The sequence below is a fragment of the Phodopus roborovskii genome, unplaced genomic scaffold (assembly GCF_943737965.1).
Source record: "Phodopus roborovskii unplaced genomic scaffold, PHOROB, whole genome shotgun sequence".
NCBI classification, from domain to species: Eukaryota; Metazoa; Chordata; class Mammalia; order Rodentia; family Cricetidae; genus Phodopus; species Phodopus roborovskii.
The window spans coordinates 2,763,040-2,778,897 of NW_026126638.1; the positions used below are offsets into that span (position 1 = coordinate 2,763,040).

At 43.6% G+C, this 15,858-nt stretch overlaps 1 protein-coding gene across 1 annotated transcript in view; it reads right to left on the reverse strand.

The window, feature by feature from the left end:
* Positions 1-14,336, reverse strand: part of Dyrk4 (dual specificity tyrosine phosphorylation regulated kinase 4) — a 34,344-nt gene extending 20,008 nt beyond the window's left edge. Inside the window, exons 1-4 of the mRNA XM_051173035.1 lie at positions 14,247-14,336; positions 3,828-3,908; positions 2,998-3,114; positions 1,236-1,374 (exon numbers count right to left, since the gene is read on the reverse strand). Of these exons, the coding sequence (XP_051028992.1) occupies positions 1,236-1,374; positions 2,998-3,114; positions 3,828-3,908; positions 14,247-14,333 (424 nt within the window). The 5' untranslated portion in view covers positions 14,334-14,336. The remainder of the gene's footprint in view (positions 1-1,235; positions 1,375-2,997; positions 3,115-3,827; positions 3,909-14,246) is intronic.
* Positions 14,337-15,858: the final 1,522 nt, after the last annotated feature.

Consider the following 15,858-nt stretch of genomic DNA (forward strand, 5'->3'; position numbering starts at 1 on the left):
AAATTTTGAAAGTCTGTACACTACATGTGTGGTGCCAGGTGCCCGCAGAGGTCGGAAACGAGCTTAAGATCCCCCAGAACTGAAGTAAAAGATGGTTGTAAACTTCCATGTCGGTGGATGCTGGGAATCAAACCTGGGTCTTCTGGAAGATCTCAATCTCAGAGCAACCTTAACCTCAGAGCAGTTTCTCCAGCCCCAGTGATGTAAACTTTAATATAAGGAGGTTGCTCAGGACAGAGGGTTGGGGACAGTCACCCAGTTGTCTTGCAGACTGTTTGCTGAAGAGTTACAGAAGGGACCACTGGGAGAAGGAAAACGAGGTGCATGGCCTCCTACACGTGACAAGACAGTCACCTAGAGACTAAAACAGGTTATTTTCCACCCAGAGGCAGAATCACGGCTTGGGACAGCAAGTGAGCAAGGTACCACACCCAGTAAAGGCAGAACTAGCCTACAACAGACGCTGTCTCCTTTGGAGTCATTGCTGGGATGGTTGAAGGACAGCCAATTTCAACCGGGCTCTGTGGTGGAAGAGCTACAGACTGAACAGTGCTGGCATGCGGAAGACGCTCAGCAGACTTGGATGCTCTTTGAATCTCTGGACCCTGGGAGGAGTCTGGCTTCTGCTCTTTAAGGCTCCACCAAGCACAATTACAGGCGGGCATCACAGGGCAGCTTCCCTCCTGATTCAAAGCACTTCACATACACGGCAGTCTCCTGCTGGAGCTACAGCCCAGGATCAAGCTTCCCGGTCAGGAAGCATTCTTATGCACATCCACACCCCCCCACTGCGCATGCGCACTGCCATTTGGAGGCCTCTACCTGTCCATGACTGAGCTCTTCCTCGGGCTTCCCTGTCTAGATGGTCCTATCAAGAGGAGGAAACTTCAAAACACCTGACTGTGACAGACAGTTCAGCGCTTTTCTGTCTATATTGACACAGCTGACCTTGACCTGGTGCAGTTCTGTGGTGAACAAAGAAACAAAGAGGGCTGGCGCTCGTTCCCTCTTGGCCTCCTGCTTAGCCACTATGAGATCATCGGAATAATTTTTCTCATTTTGGTTCTTTGCCATAATTGGCAACTCCAGTACGTGGAAGCTTGGATCTCCGTAGCTCACTCAGCTCAGTTCTCAAACTTTTAAACATCCATAACCACGCTTTCCCTACCACTCTATTGCCCCGCCACTCTATTCCCGGACCACTCTGCCTTGCTCCTCCCCACACGTCGTCATACCTGCGGCTGTAAGAGGGACCTTGTGCTTCTTAGGTAGCTCTGTGTGTGGCTTGGTGTCTTGGGGTTTAGGGTTAAAGTTGAACGGTATTTCTGAAGTCTTGAGTTCAGAGGAGAGCACTTGATTGTGAGTTTGATTTTCCTGTCCAGGAAAACAAGTTTGCAACAAAAGACTGGATTCTCTTGGAGGTCATAGGTCATCCAGTTGACCCAACAGATCTACCCCCAGCCAAGATCATTGCCTACCACTCCCTGGAGGAAAAAAGTTATGAGTTAAGAGATCGTGTGCCTCTCATCCCTTCTCCTAGAGAGAGTATCCGACTCTCACATGGTGCCCTGGGAGATCCACTGTATTACGCCACGCAGTTGACAATGCAGTGGCATGTCACTGTGGAGAGAGACTCAACAATTTTTACAGCTGCTCTTGAAGAGGTCATGAAGTGGTTACTTTTCAATGTCAGCTTGACTGGGTTTACAGTCGCCATGGAAACACACCTCTTGATTTGCCTATGAGATGTTTCCTGAACTGAAGAATGAAGACCCCCTCCTTGAATGTGGGAAGTGTTCAGTTGGAACCTCCAGCTCACCCCTGCAAGATCAGAAAAGCCCTCTTCCCCTCTCTACAAATCCTGTCCACTCAGAGAATCTCAGAACAAAGGGAAGGCACCAAAAAGCCCAGCTCTGTGTTCCTGGCTGCTATACCAGCTCCTCCCCTGAAGTTGTCAGCAGCCCAAGTCCTTGTCTAAAGCAGTCAGCTTTTGACCATACTTGGGCACAAACCCAGCTTATGGCTTTATTTAGTTTGGGCATGCAGCTTCTCCTGCCTTGATCTCTGAGACTGGAGAACCTGTCCCGGAGTTGCTTTGTTCAAATAAACCTGTTGTTACAGTTTTTCAATTCTGCTTGATCTGGCTTACTGCCTCAGCAGAGAAACCTACTATCAGGGGACAGAAGACACTAGGAAACACCATTAATGGGGAGTTTTAAGTTGCCCAGACAGAATAGAAAGAAAATAGAGTTGATTACCAGCATTTATTTCTCTACTTCTTGCCCACAGACATGATGTGAGCAGCTACTTCAAGCTCCTTCTGCCATGGCCTTGCTAGCATGAAGAACTTCATTGCCTTAAACTTTGAGCCCAGTATAAACCCTTCCTCCTTCAAGTTGCTTCCTTGCAGGTATTTGGTCACAGTGATGAGAAAAAGTAACTAATACAGATCAGTTCCAAATATGCTAAGTGACTTAGTGGAACACAGAGGCTCAACTGAGACCAGCCTCTGTCAACTTATCGTTAGCTCACAGTGTCTCACTGGGTCGCCACACAGGAAAGGTAGAGGAGAGACTGGTGACAGGGCTCAGAGTTCATCCTGCTCTTGCAGAGGGCCCACATCAGGTGACTCACAACTGCCTGGGACCCCAGCTCCAGGGGATCTGACAGGCTCATTTGGATTCTCTGAGCACCTACATTCATAAGAACATACCTAGCACATTACATAAACTTATGTTTTTTAAGTAGAAGACGTTGGAAGAAATCTTTTGAATGTCTCTACCACTTGTGCAGCAGGGACTTCATTTTCTTTCCCTTGATGAATGCTCATGAAGACACAGAGAACCCATTTTATATGTAACAAAAGGTGAAGGCACATTTGTTCAAGTTTGCATAGCGAGTGAGAACTCTAGAACCCAGACCTCCCCAGACCTGGTACTGCACTGACCTCGTGACTCAGATCTGCTTGCCCGAGGCCATGGCCATTGTCTTACTCACCTGATACAGCATGGATTGCTTTGATAGGGTTTTGTTGCCAATGCGTGGGAAGTTAATTGTGTTCTTTCTCCCCTTTGTGTCCACAAAAGGGAGTGCAGTGCTGCTGGTGTTTGGATTCTATAGAAGGAGAAAGGGAATAGGTTACAGACATCCCAGAAATGGAAGTGAATTCTGGGTTATCTCTTCTATCCTTAACTCCACAACAATGTGGAACCTAACCCAGGTTCACAATAAAAGCAGATTCCAGAGAGCAGAGTGTGAAAACAATTGGGATGTTCAAATCCTCCCTCAACCACTTGTGAACTGTAAGCCTTCAGTAGCTCACACTGACTTTCTAAGCCTCATTTATTTCACAGCTACCATGGTGACCAAAATGAGACCATGCTCATAAGACTTTCATGAGGAAATATATGTAAATACCCCAAAAGTGCTGGCTTTTATTTTCACCATTTCAATATAGATAGAAAGACCTATCTCCAACCAGAATTTCTTTTCAGTTAAAAAACAGTAAGTTTCTCGATGTATCTCCCAAATTAAGTGTTTGTCTGACTTTCATGCATTTCTCTGAAAACGCATCCAAGTTTGGAGAAGTTTCTCCTGCTGTATGTGCAACACAACCCCCAGTCTTCTTTATGGATACATTATAATTTGATCCACATTATCCTGCATTGGTTAGTCTATGGGTTGATTGGGAGAGAGTTTATCTATCAATCCACAGCCATATTTAGAGTACGATAGCTGTTAAACAAAATGGCCTGTTAAACTCTTTCCCAACAATCCATTTGCCTCCACCCTCTTCTAGAGAAAGGGCACTAGCCATCACTTCCTACCTTTTGTGAACATCGGGTCATTCTTAGCTTCTTGATCTTGGAGGATGGCTTCTGGACTTGAACCAAAGGCTTACTCTCAACCTAGATCAGGTGAGAGATAATTGAAATAGTCACCTGCACATTTTTTTCCCATTATGATAAAGTGCCTTCAAAGCCAGCTCTCCTAACTTTAAAGTTAGGAAAAGTCAAGAGAAGATAAAAGAAGTACTCAGTGAATTCTTGAAAGAACTGTTATCCAGTGGCTGCATGAATGAGTTGTTATCCAAAGAATAGAAGAATGAATTGTTATCCAAACAAATGTTCTTTCCAGAAATGTTAAGCATCGACTGACTTATCCTATGTTTGACATACTTGGAAAAAAAATGGAAACAATGTAAAGCCAAGTGGGGTGGCACCTGCTTGTAGTTCCAGTAGTGGTATACCTGATATGGAGGGTCATGAGTTCCAGGACAGCCTGACTATGAAGCAAATTCTTAGCTTAAAAACAAAGTAGTCAGTATAACATTTCACCAACAAAACATTTATGTAATTTATGAGTTTTAATCCCCGGAAACACATTTAATAATATTCTTGGGGTTTTAAATTTGTAGTATTTCTCCAGACACTAGGGCCCATTCTATGGACAGGAAAATTCTGAATTTAGCATATGTTAGCAAATTAACAAATGGGATCTGAGACCATGGCCATTGTCCGTGTACACCCCTTTCCTTCAGCCCTCTTTCAGAGTCTAGGAGGTCAAATATGACTATTGAAACAGTTCCTGTTGTACAGTCCCCATCTGGACAACTCATATTGTACCCAAATTTGCAGAGGTGGTTCCTTGTCTTTAGCTGTGAAGAGCCTGGGGCGATCTTGGTCATTTTCCCTGAAACAGGAAAAGCTATGAACACAGACCTGATGGATGATGGACAAGATGATGTGGCCACAAAACTTAAAGGATCACAATGTTTAACCTGAGAAAAGAGTAAAACAAAACAAAACATCTGGGAGACAACAAATGGAGTTTGCCAGACACAAGGGAGCTGAGTGCAGTGCCTAGAAGGAAGATGGCAGGTTTCTCATTGTTGGGGTGAAAATTTACATATCAGTGAGGGTCCATCATCATCACTTTATAACTGACTAGGACTGGATACAGAAAAACTGGTGTTTAACTTAATATACTTACAAATGGTTACACAGAAATCCTATATCAATGTATATACATAGACTAGCGCGCTCGTGCACACACACACACACACACACACACACACACACACACTTCTTCTGTTCTTGAGAGAACTTAAGAGAAATAACACCCCCAGTAGAAATAAGCATGCCTCGAACCCACATGAGAATCATATTTCATACCATTCTTCAATAAGAGGAACCAGGGGTCCTTGGACAAATGGCAGATTCTAGGACCAGGGCAAGAAATAAGTTGTAGACATAGAAAGTAAGAAATGCCAAAGAATTAATATTCAGTAACAGTGAAAGGAAAAAATAAGTATTCATGAGACCATATACAGCAAAGCTTCTAAGCATGCCATACATGCCATATATTGCCTGACTTTGTATAGCAACCCAGGATTTAGAGAAAATGCAGCTCATAGTGAAGGTTAGAGCCTACTGGGTTTGATGAAGACACTCCTTCCAAATGGTGGCTTCTGTGTCTCGGCTTGCATGTTAGCACGCATGCGCGCGCGCACACACACATACACACACACACACACACACACACACACACACAGAGAGAGAGAGAGAGAGAGAGAGAGAGAGAGAGAGAGAGAGAGAGAGAGAGAGAGAAAGGTGGGGCGTCTCAAAAAGTGATATGTAGTACCAGATGATGGACTTGAAGACAACCTCTTTTCCCATCAACTTCCTCAAGAGGCATGTTACCTCATGGCACCTCATTCCACCATAGCATCCCCAAGGGACAAGAGGAAGCCGCTGTGCTTTCCCACATCCACAATGGAAGAGGAATTTTCTTTTTAGGAGGTGCAATTTCTGGCATTGTCCTTTGGCCCCTCACTGCTTTGTTCCCAATAAACGAACCTCTTTCTGAATGTAGTTTAGGAGCTGGGGGACTAGATAAAAGTGGTCTATGTTAGGGAACCAAGCTCTGGAAAGCCCAGACAGGTGTTCATTTCCTGTGAGTCACAATGACCTGATCATGTGACCTGCTTGTCAGAATGAAGGGGGGGGATAGGGAAGAATGGGATCCCCAGAGCTGCAGAGGATACATAGAAGGATGAAATCATCGATATACTGCAGTGTTCCCTACCAGTGGCATTCTGTCTTTTCCTCCTCTGGCTTGCATTGTCTCCTCACCAGGTCCCAAGTGAACGTGAACACCCTCCCCCACCTCAAACGAAAAGCTCTGCTCAGTTTACAAGGGCCACAGGGGAACCTATGTCCAACGCTGTCACTCTGAGAGCTAAAGGACAATTGCTTTCTTCCCCATAACAAGATCCCAAGATGCATCTCCTGGTTTTATTACCTTGGACTGAGCCTTGGATGTCCTCATCTGTGATGTCCAGGGAAGAAAGCATCTGGGCTCTAGACAGGCATCAGTTCCCCCTGGTCCCCTGTCTCTAGGCCACCTAGCTTGTTCAGAGGTACATCATTAAACAACTCGGTCTTAGTCATTCCTCACAGGCGACTTCTCTGTTTTCTCAACTGGCTCCTCCTCCTCTTTCTCTCACTCAAAAAAAAAAAAAAAAAAAAAAAAAAAAAAAATCCCTAGAGCTTGGATGAGACTGGCAGGCATATGAGGTTCTAGTTCTCTGCTATCAGCTCAGTTTCCTCCCCTGCAGGCTCCATAATCTTCTCCCAGAGGCCGGAAAAAAAAAAAAAACCACAAGTTCAAAACAAATGCTCAGTGTAAGGAGGGAGTATGGTGATGAGAGAGAAGAAAAGTCATTAGGGATTTGATACTGAATATAATTAAAGTGGATGATTAGGCCCATCCAAGCCAGACAAAGAGCTGGGAAAGGGGAAGGTGCTTTGATCCTACAGCCCAGCTGAAAGACTAAGCTACACTGCTAGCTGCAAATCTTAACTAATCAAAGTTTATATCTGATGCCACTTCTAGCTGAGAGTCTTCACTGAAAGTGCCTTTCCTCTGCATGAGGCGGCCCAGGATGCATAAGCAGGAAGGAATGGTCTCCTGGGTCCTCCCACAGGCAAGGAGGGACTCTGGAGACCCATTAGTGGAATGAACATGACCATTCACATAGGAACAACAACTCCCCATGTCATGGATGCAATGTCCTCCCAGGGGACCTGGACAGACTGAGAGAAACGCAGGAACCCAGGCTTGGAACACTTGGAGCCTACTTCTCAGTGCCTGGCACTGGGGAACACATCTTACGACTTCATTAATGGATCTTGGGTAATCGTGCTGCTGGGGACAATGTTCGGGAATATGTCACAGAATGGCTTCATTTGACACATGGAGAAAGAGAAATCAAGGTTAGCCAAATATGTTGTCCAAGGAAGCAGCACTCCCGCCAACAGTAGCAAACTGAGTCTGGAACCTAAGCCCTCAAGTGCCTTTTTACTGAGTCATGGTGCTACCCCTTCTGAATACTTGTGGTCTGCTACAAAACCGATGGACGAGGAAAACGAAATACTTCTCCAAAACTCTTAAGTAAAATAGGCTGAGGAGGCTGAAGCAGGTAAAAGCACTTTCAAAGGACCTGGGTTTCATTCTCAGGACCATATGGCATCTTATAATCATCAGGTTCCAGGAAATCAGATGCCTTTTCTGGCCTCCTGGGGCACCAGACACAAACACAGTACACAGACATACATACAAGCAAACATTTATGCACATAAAATAAAAAGTAAATCTTTAAGTAAATTTCATATTTTCATTCTGATGCTATCTGTATATGGTTGCAGAAATCAATTGTCTATTAATCATTGCAGGAAACTCTAGGTTTCTGTAACATAGAGATACGTGTACCACAAAAGTGTTAAAGGAGATGATTTTTAATAATGTGTTCTGTTCATTTGTGTTTATGCCATGACCTTGCTTATGTTACTTCTGCCTTAAATGCTCTCTTCCACTTCACATGCAGTCTCCTTGAACAACTCCAGGCAACATTAACAAACAGAAGAAAATACAATAAACGAGCTCTATTGTGATGCTGTTATGACTGCTTGGTACATGCTTGGTACGTGATGGAATGTTCTGGGCAGTAGCTTAAGAAGATGTTCTCTGAACTGCCAGGGAAACTTGCTCTTACTTCAGTGAGAGCCCCTGTCACACCTTCCTCAATGAGAGCCTTTACTGTACCTTGATGTGCATCTGTTTGCATGTTCACACCCAGCTCTACCATGCAATCTGGCCAGAAATGCACCATTTTGTCTCACAGCACTGAGGACAATGCTTTGGCTCTGGGAGAATGATTTCTGAAAGAATCCATCAGTGACTGGTCTTCAAGGACTCATAACATAGGGCTGACTCAATGACTCAGTGAGTAAATGTACCTTCAGCCAATCCTGAACCCTAGAACCCACATAGTGGTTGGAGAAAACTGACTTCTAGAAATTGCCCCCTGGTCTTAACACATATGCTGTGACAAACTCACACTCATCCCCCAACACACATACACACACTCATGTGTGTGTGAATATACAATTAAATAAATAAAATGTAATACATTTGAGGAATCACAGACTAAAGAATATAGTATGTGGACTTTGAAGTCTGTCTTAAAATCAAAAATACACAGACATTAAATAAGCATAGGTAAAGATGTTTGCCATCATGAGTCATTAGTCAATTATCAATGTAAAGGTGTTAGTACTATATACATTATTTGGCAAGTAAAGTCTCAAACACTGACAATGCCAAGTGTCAAAAAGGAGGTGACAGCTACAGGAATTCTCATTCACTAATGCTGGGAAGGCAAAATGTTATGGTTGCTTTGGGAGACACTCTGGCTTCTTTTGAAAACAGCTAATTGTAGCCTCAACCTACAATCCAGCAGCCATGCTCTGGGTAGTTACCCAAATGAACTGACAACTTCTGTTCACATTAAAACTTGCACATTAAAATGTTCCACAGCAGTATTATTCACAACTGCCAAAAAATAAAAGGCAATCAACATGTCCTTTAATTGGCAAATAATCAAGCTGTTGCATTCACACAATGCTGTGTTACTTATCAGTAAAGGGAAATTATATCAAACCACAAAATGTGAAAATGCGCTTGTACTGCTAACTGGACAGAGGCCATTTGAAGAGGCTGTATGTTGTATGATCCTGACTATATGATATTCTGGAAAAGGTACAACTATTGACTTAAGGGTAGTGGTGGGTGTCATAAGGGAGAAGATATGGATGGATAGATAGAGAATGGGGGATTTAGGCCAGTGAATATGTCTTTTATGATGCTGTGATACATGACATTATGCATTGTCAAATTTTTGCACAACATAAAGGGCAAACTCACATATAACCTATGGCCTTCAGTTAATAATAACTTACCAGTATTGCATCATCAATTATAACAGCAGCACACCACCATAGATGCCAATAATACAAAGACCTTGACAGGCAATGGAGGACTTTGTTCTCTATTTTTTTTTTATAGATTCAAAATGGCTGTATGACTATTAAGTACATGAAAGCATTGAAGCCAACTACCTTGGAGAGGCTGTTTACAACTGGCAAAAGTCTAGAAGATAAACATATAAAATATTCTATCCCCAATACAGAAATGGTGACATCACAGAAAAAACTTTTAAGGACTAGCAAGCATTTTCGAGAAAACGACACAAATGGCCAATGAACAGATGAGAGGAAGTTCTACCTCATTAATATAATCGCCAAGCACTAGTTAAAGACAATCGACATGTCCCTTAGCTACAAAGCCAGGAGACGAAGCACCCCAGGGTACAAACAGATCAAAATGACAAGGAGATGAAACACGTACTGCACCAGGGCAAAGCATGCTGATGCCAGGGTTGGGAGACTTTTGCAATATCTGCTTAAGTTCAGAGTCTTCAAATCTCATCACCCAGGACGCCCATCCCTGGATAAATCGTCTGGAAACACTGGCACATTTGTGACCAGAGGCATACATGAGTATGCACACACAGGACAACAACGGAATAATAGATGCAAAACCCAAGAGAATGACGATTGCGTAGGGGACAACGAATGGGACAGAATGAAATGGGAAGGGACTCTGAGGTGACTTTTACACTGAGCTAGATAGTAGATGCATCTAGTATTCTTTTTAGAATGGATCTTAGTATACATTGTAGTGAAAATAATTTTAAAAATTTATGAATTGCATAATAAATCCAGAGTACCAATTTCACCTTTTAATAGCAGGCTGGCTCTAGATACCATGTTTAATCTCTTTGGGTCTCAGCTTCCTCCTCTGTGAACCAATGGAAATTATCTCAACATAGATGTAAAGCGAAAATAAGAAAAGCCAAAGCCACATTGCAGTTCTAACGCCTCTGTCCTCCCTGTTTCACAGCTTAGAGATGCTGTCCTCTGAAGCATGCATTTGCTCTGCTGAATTCCAGCATCAGAGAGACACTCTCCTATGCCAGTTTGTGTTAACATCCTCTCACAGCAAGTGATGGTAATCTCAAACCTTTGTTCCCCTCTCTCCAAAGTCGGGCAGCTGTGGGAATGAAGGCAGAGGAACTGGTACTCACCATGTAGATCTCAGGAGGAAGAGTGGGTCCCTGGGGGAGAATGGAAAACAAGATGCTTTAAGGTCTCCTTCAGGATGCCAAATCTCTCCCAGATGTACACTGGGTAGAAGACTGTGCTGGGCTTTCACCACCAACTCTAGCAGATGCTTTTATTGTAAATGTTCTGTGATAGTGACAAGCACTTCCCCTGAAGCATTTGTTTGTATTTAAACTATGATTGGATCACCCTAGATACCAGCATGCCACCAAACAAAGCTAGGGTGAACTGACAAGTGAGACCTTTGCTTTGTGTGCCATTCAGTTTTGAGTAAGATTTTAAACCTTTTGCAATAGCAAATTGTTGGCTTGGTGTCCCCCGCCCTTGGTATTTTTGGATGAGGGATGCTGATGAGACAAAAATGGATGATCTTAAGTACTTCCTTCCACTGTGTGAGAACCCATTTCTGTCTCTCAAGAGAAACTGCTTTCTGTTAAACAAAGGGGAGACATCAAGAGCATATGTCCATCCAGAGATTTTATGTTCTCATTAATAATATCATTCATTCATACCATCATAGTCAGCATCACAAGAAACAGTTAATGTGAGTCAAATATCACAAGAAACAGTTAATGATCTCATTTTGCAGGTAGTGTGTATTTATCTATTTGCCTGTTTATTGGTTTTGAAGCAGGGTTTTATGCAGCCCAGGCTGGCTTCAAACTCTCTCTGTAGCTGAGGCAGACCTTGAATTCCTGATCCTCTTGTCTCTACCTACCAAGGGTTAGAATTACAGGTGTGAGCCACAATATCTGGTATTTAAATGGATATTTGTGTTACCTAATAGAGAAGCACTCTATCTTTATTTAAAGTCTGTGTGTGTGTGTGTGTGTGTGTGTGTGTGTGTACATGTGCACTGCATGTATGCACTGGCAGAGGACAGAGGTGCCAGGTCTCCTGGAGCTGGAGAGTTACAGACAAGTGAACTTGGGTTCTCTGCAAGAGCAGTAAGTGCAAAGCCATCTCTCTCTCTCTCTCTCTCTCTCTCTCTCTCTCTCTCTCTCTCTCTCTCTCTCTCAGCAAATCATAATCCCTATAACCCTCAGTGGCCTAGACAACTTCCCCAGGCAGTTCTAGCTATGCATCCACAGTTGATTTCATTGCCTGTTCAGTCTCGTCAGCTCCCCATACCCAAAGGGCCGACAGAAAAACACTAAGCCAAACATTCACTATTGCAAAGGTTGGGAATCCCAGCCAACTCTTCGTCAGCTGAGTTTAGCTTTGCTGTGTGGCTCACAGGCCCACACACTTCCAGGTTTCCCACTGTCCTCATTGCCTTCGGTCTGACCCTGGGGTCTCCCATTGAAGGGTCTTGTGGTTAAAACTAATAAGGACTTGCTGGTCTGTCTTGTTTTTCAGTCTGTGGCTTTTGCTGTTTGTTTGCTTTGGAGGGTATCTTATTCGGTAGCCTATGCTGGCCTGGAACCCACTATGTAGTCCAGGTTGACATCAAAATTAAGGCTGTTCTCTTAACCTAGCCTCCAGAGTGCTGAGTTCACAGGCATGTGCCATCAATCCCAGTCAATTTTAGAAAATACCCTCTCAACCCAAAGTATTTTTTAAAAAACTAACAACTATTATTATTATTTAGTGTTTTGAAACAGGGTTTCTCTGTGTAACCACCCTGGCTGTCCTGGAACTCACCCTGTAGACCAGGCTGGCCTCAGACTCACAGAGATCTGCCTGCCTCTGCTTCCTGAGTGCCGGCATTAAAGGTGTGCACCACCACCCCCGGCCTTTATTTTATGTATATGGGTGCTTTGCTTGCATGTATGTCTGTGTACCACATGCATGCAATACCCATGGAAGCCAGAAGAGAGGTCTCTAGGACACTAGTACCCCTGAACTAGAGTTACAGACAATATGAGCTGCTACGTGGGTGCTAGGAATTGAACCCAAGACCAGCCAGTGCTCTTAATTGCTGGGCTATCTCTCCACCCACCAGATAGCTTTTTTAAAATATCACATTTTTAAATTGTTCTTTAAAGGTCCATTTTTATTTTGACTGTATGTATAGGGATGTAGAGTATGTACACGTGTGCAGATGTCTGTGGTGGTCAGAGGTGTCAGATCCTCTTGGAACTATGATTATAAGCAGTTGTGGGCCACTTGACATGGGTCTGGGAACTGAACTCAAGTCCTCCTGAAGGACAGTTTGTGCTCTTGACCACTGAGTCATCTCTCCAGCTCTCTGTTTACTGTTATTAAAGTATGTGTGTGTCTGTGAGCACATGTGTGGATGCCCTGGAGTTGATGTTGCAGGCAATTGTGAGCGGCCAGACATGGGTGGTAGGAACTGGACTCAGGTCCTCAGCTAGAAAACTGCTGAGCCATTTTTCTAGCCCTTAAAAGTCACGTTTTTAAGAGCTTCTTTGACTGAAAGTTACCAACATTCAAGTTTAAACTATTTAAGATTGGGCTGTAACTCAGGAGTAGTGTGCTTCCTAAAATGCATGAAGCATGGTGCTCATTCCCAAACACAGCCTAACAGCTAATATGTGAGCATATTAAATATTATGAAAATTACACATCATTGTTAATGTGTTTAAGTATTTTTTGGCATATTCTAAAGGCAGAGGATGCACTCAGGTAATAATTCATCTCCAGGGCTTTTTTTTTTTTTTTTTTGCGTGTGTGTGTGTGTGTGTGTGTGTGTGTGTCTGTGTGTGTGTGTGTGTACCTGTGTGTGTCTCTGTGTTCCCCAACCTCCTCCCACCTGCTGGGAGTTACTGCAGAGTGCAGCATGAAGAAATTGAGCAATTGCTGCTTTTATTATTTCAAATGTTTCTTGTAGTAACTGTCCCATTTTTGTTTACATTTTTTTCCTTTGAGCCAAGATTTCAGGTAGCTCAGGTTGGCTTAGAACTCACAATGTAGTTGAGAATGCCCTCAAACCAGTTCTGAGAAAAGGCCCCAAACAATATAATATTTTGAACACACTAAATTGTACTGGATTGAAAAAAAAAATCTCCCCTTTACTTGGTTCATAGGTGGTAAATTTGATTACTGTTTCCTGGTCCAACTTCTGTGTTGTGCCTTTTATTCGGTTTTGTGGCTGAGTAAAAAATAAATTATGTCTTTGTTGGAAAAAAGAACATATTGTCTTGAAATGATCTTGAATACTCATTGTGGACTGTGGGGGATTGTTGTGGGGTAATCCCATGTAGACAGAAGGGAAAAGTAGCACCGTGGACAGGTCACCTGCTTGATAGAAGCCTCACAAGTCTGTCTGCTTTTCCTTTCGAGTCCACCCTGATAGGTAATCCTGTCCACCTGAAGGGATTCAGAACCACTTAGGAGGCAAATCTCTGCACAGGCTTCAGGGGGATGGGGGGGGGAGGACTGCTGATTCCAGAGAGCTTCCCACTCTGAATGCGGGCAGCAGCCTGGACCAGAGAAGGAGTGAGCTGGACACCCACATTCATTTCTCTCCTTTCTGACTTTCGATGCAACGTGAACCAGCACCGCAAAGCCCCTGTCACGATGTTCTCCCCAGCACAGTGCACTGTACCTTCTAACTCTGAGCCAAAACAAATCCTCTCTCTTTCAAATATTTTGTCAAAGCAACCAGGCAGTCAGCACTGACTCCAGGGCTGTCTGGGTCCGGCATACCTTCGCCTCAGTACTATGCTCGAGGTGCTTGGGTGAGGGACTCCTCCCGGGGTCCCGGGCTCTCTGCGTCTTCCTGGCTATGTTTACTTGGGACCTAATGACGCTTACCTTCACAGAGGTGAAACTTTGCTTCTTCTTTGTTTTCAGAATTGGGAAGGTCGTCAAACTGCGTTTCCTTGGCTTGTTTGCATCCATCGGAGTCCTGCAGGAGAGAGAAGAGAGCAAAAAAAATAAAGTTGGCTCTGGGCATCAAGGCATATGCCTATGCCACCGGAGCTAGACCCCTGAGGAAGGAGAATCTCAAGTTCAAGGCTATCCTGAGCTACATATCAAGACCCTGTCTCAAAGACGGTGCTGGTGTGGGAGGTAATGATGATGGTGGGAGCACTGATAACACAATGGCAAGGTGGCAATTGGGATAAAATACAAACACAGGCCTACATTCTTGGGGGTGAACAAAAGTGGAAGGGCTTAGCGAAAAGCAGGGAGCAGCCTACAGCAAGGACAAGTTCTTGTATTCCTTCTTGGGCTTGAGAAAGACAGGAGTATAGAAGAAGAGGCAGGGCCCAAGGAGCAGGATGGCGAAGTTAGGTAGCAACAGTTACAATGGCCAGCCCTGAGTCCATTTCCCTAGCAAACTGCAAAGCCAAAGGCATCCTCTTAGGACACACGGTACCCCCACCCCCTGCTGCCCGTGGCCCCCAACCATATGGCACGGAACCGTCATGCACACAGTAGACTACTTGGGTGATTTGATATCTACGAAAAGGAAAGGGGGAGCTGATGTCCTATCAGCATTTTCTTTTGTGCTTTCCTCATTCAAAGCCCAACTCGATGAATAATTAACTTGTGCAAGATGAGAAAAAAAAAATAAAACCTTGCATATGGCTATAGAGTCTAGATAGAGCTGTGGTATATAAGTGGGAGGCAAGTCTTAGGGAATTCTTGGGACATTTTTAGTTCTTGTTAGTTGTGGAGTACTGCTGAAATTCTGCTGTGTCCCATGGAGTCCGTTTATAGCTTCCAGCTCTGAAAAGAGCAAAGGGAATTTGGAAAACAAATAGAACAAGTGGGGTGGAATGGAGATCAGGACACGGTTAGTACAGTTGTTAGCTTTTGCAGACATTATAACCCATCAATGATGGCAGTACCATGCTTTTCACTTATTCATCGAATTTAAGACAAGTCAAACATACATTCATTGAGGAATCAAACATTTCAAAACAATATTCTACTTTCCACATCCAATGAAGTATGTGCAATGATAGTTTTAAAACGAGGCGGGTCTTACAATACCCATGGCAAATTGAGTCAAAAATCAGTGCAACAGTATGTAGCAGGATCCTATATTTATCTAATAAAAAGCTTGATGCTAACATCTCCATACAGGCATCTAAAAGGATCTAGAAGGAGAGAATTGATAAAAAATAAAACACAACAAACCAACCAAAACCTCCCTGCAAGGAGTAAAGTTGGAGAACTGAGCAGAATTTTTTATGGTTACAAAAAAAAAAAAAAATCTCTTTGTCAGCATAGTGATATGCATGCCTGTTATTACAGCACTTGAAAGGTTAGGGTACAAAGATGGCAAGTTCAAGGCCAGCCTTGATTATAAAGTGGTACCCTCCTTCAGAAAAGATATTAGAGTCTCGTCACATGGCACAAGTGGCCCATACTCAAATGATCCCCTTTAGTCTCTCAACTGTGTGGACAACAGGAT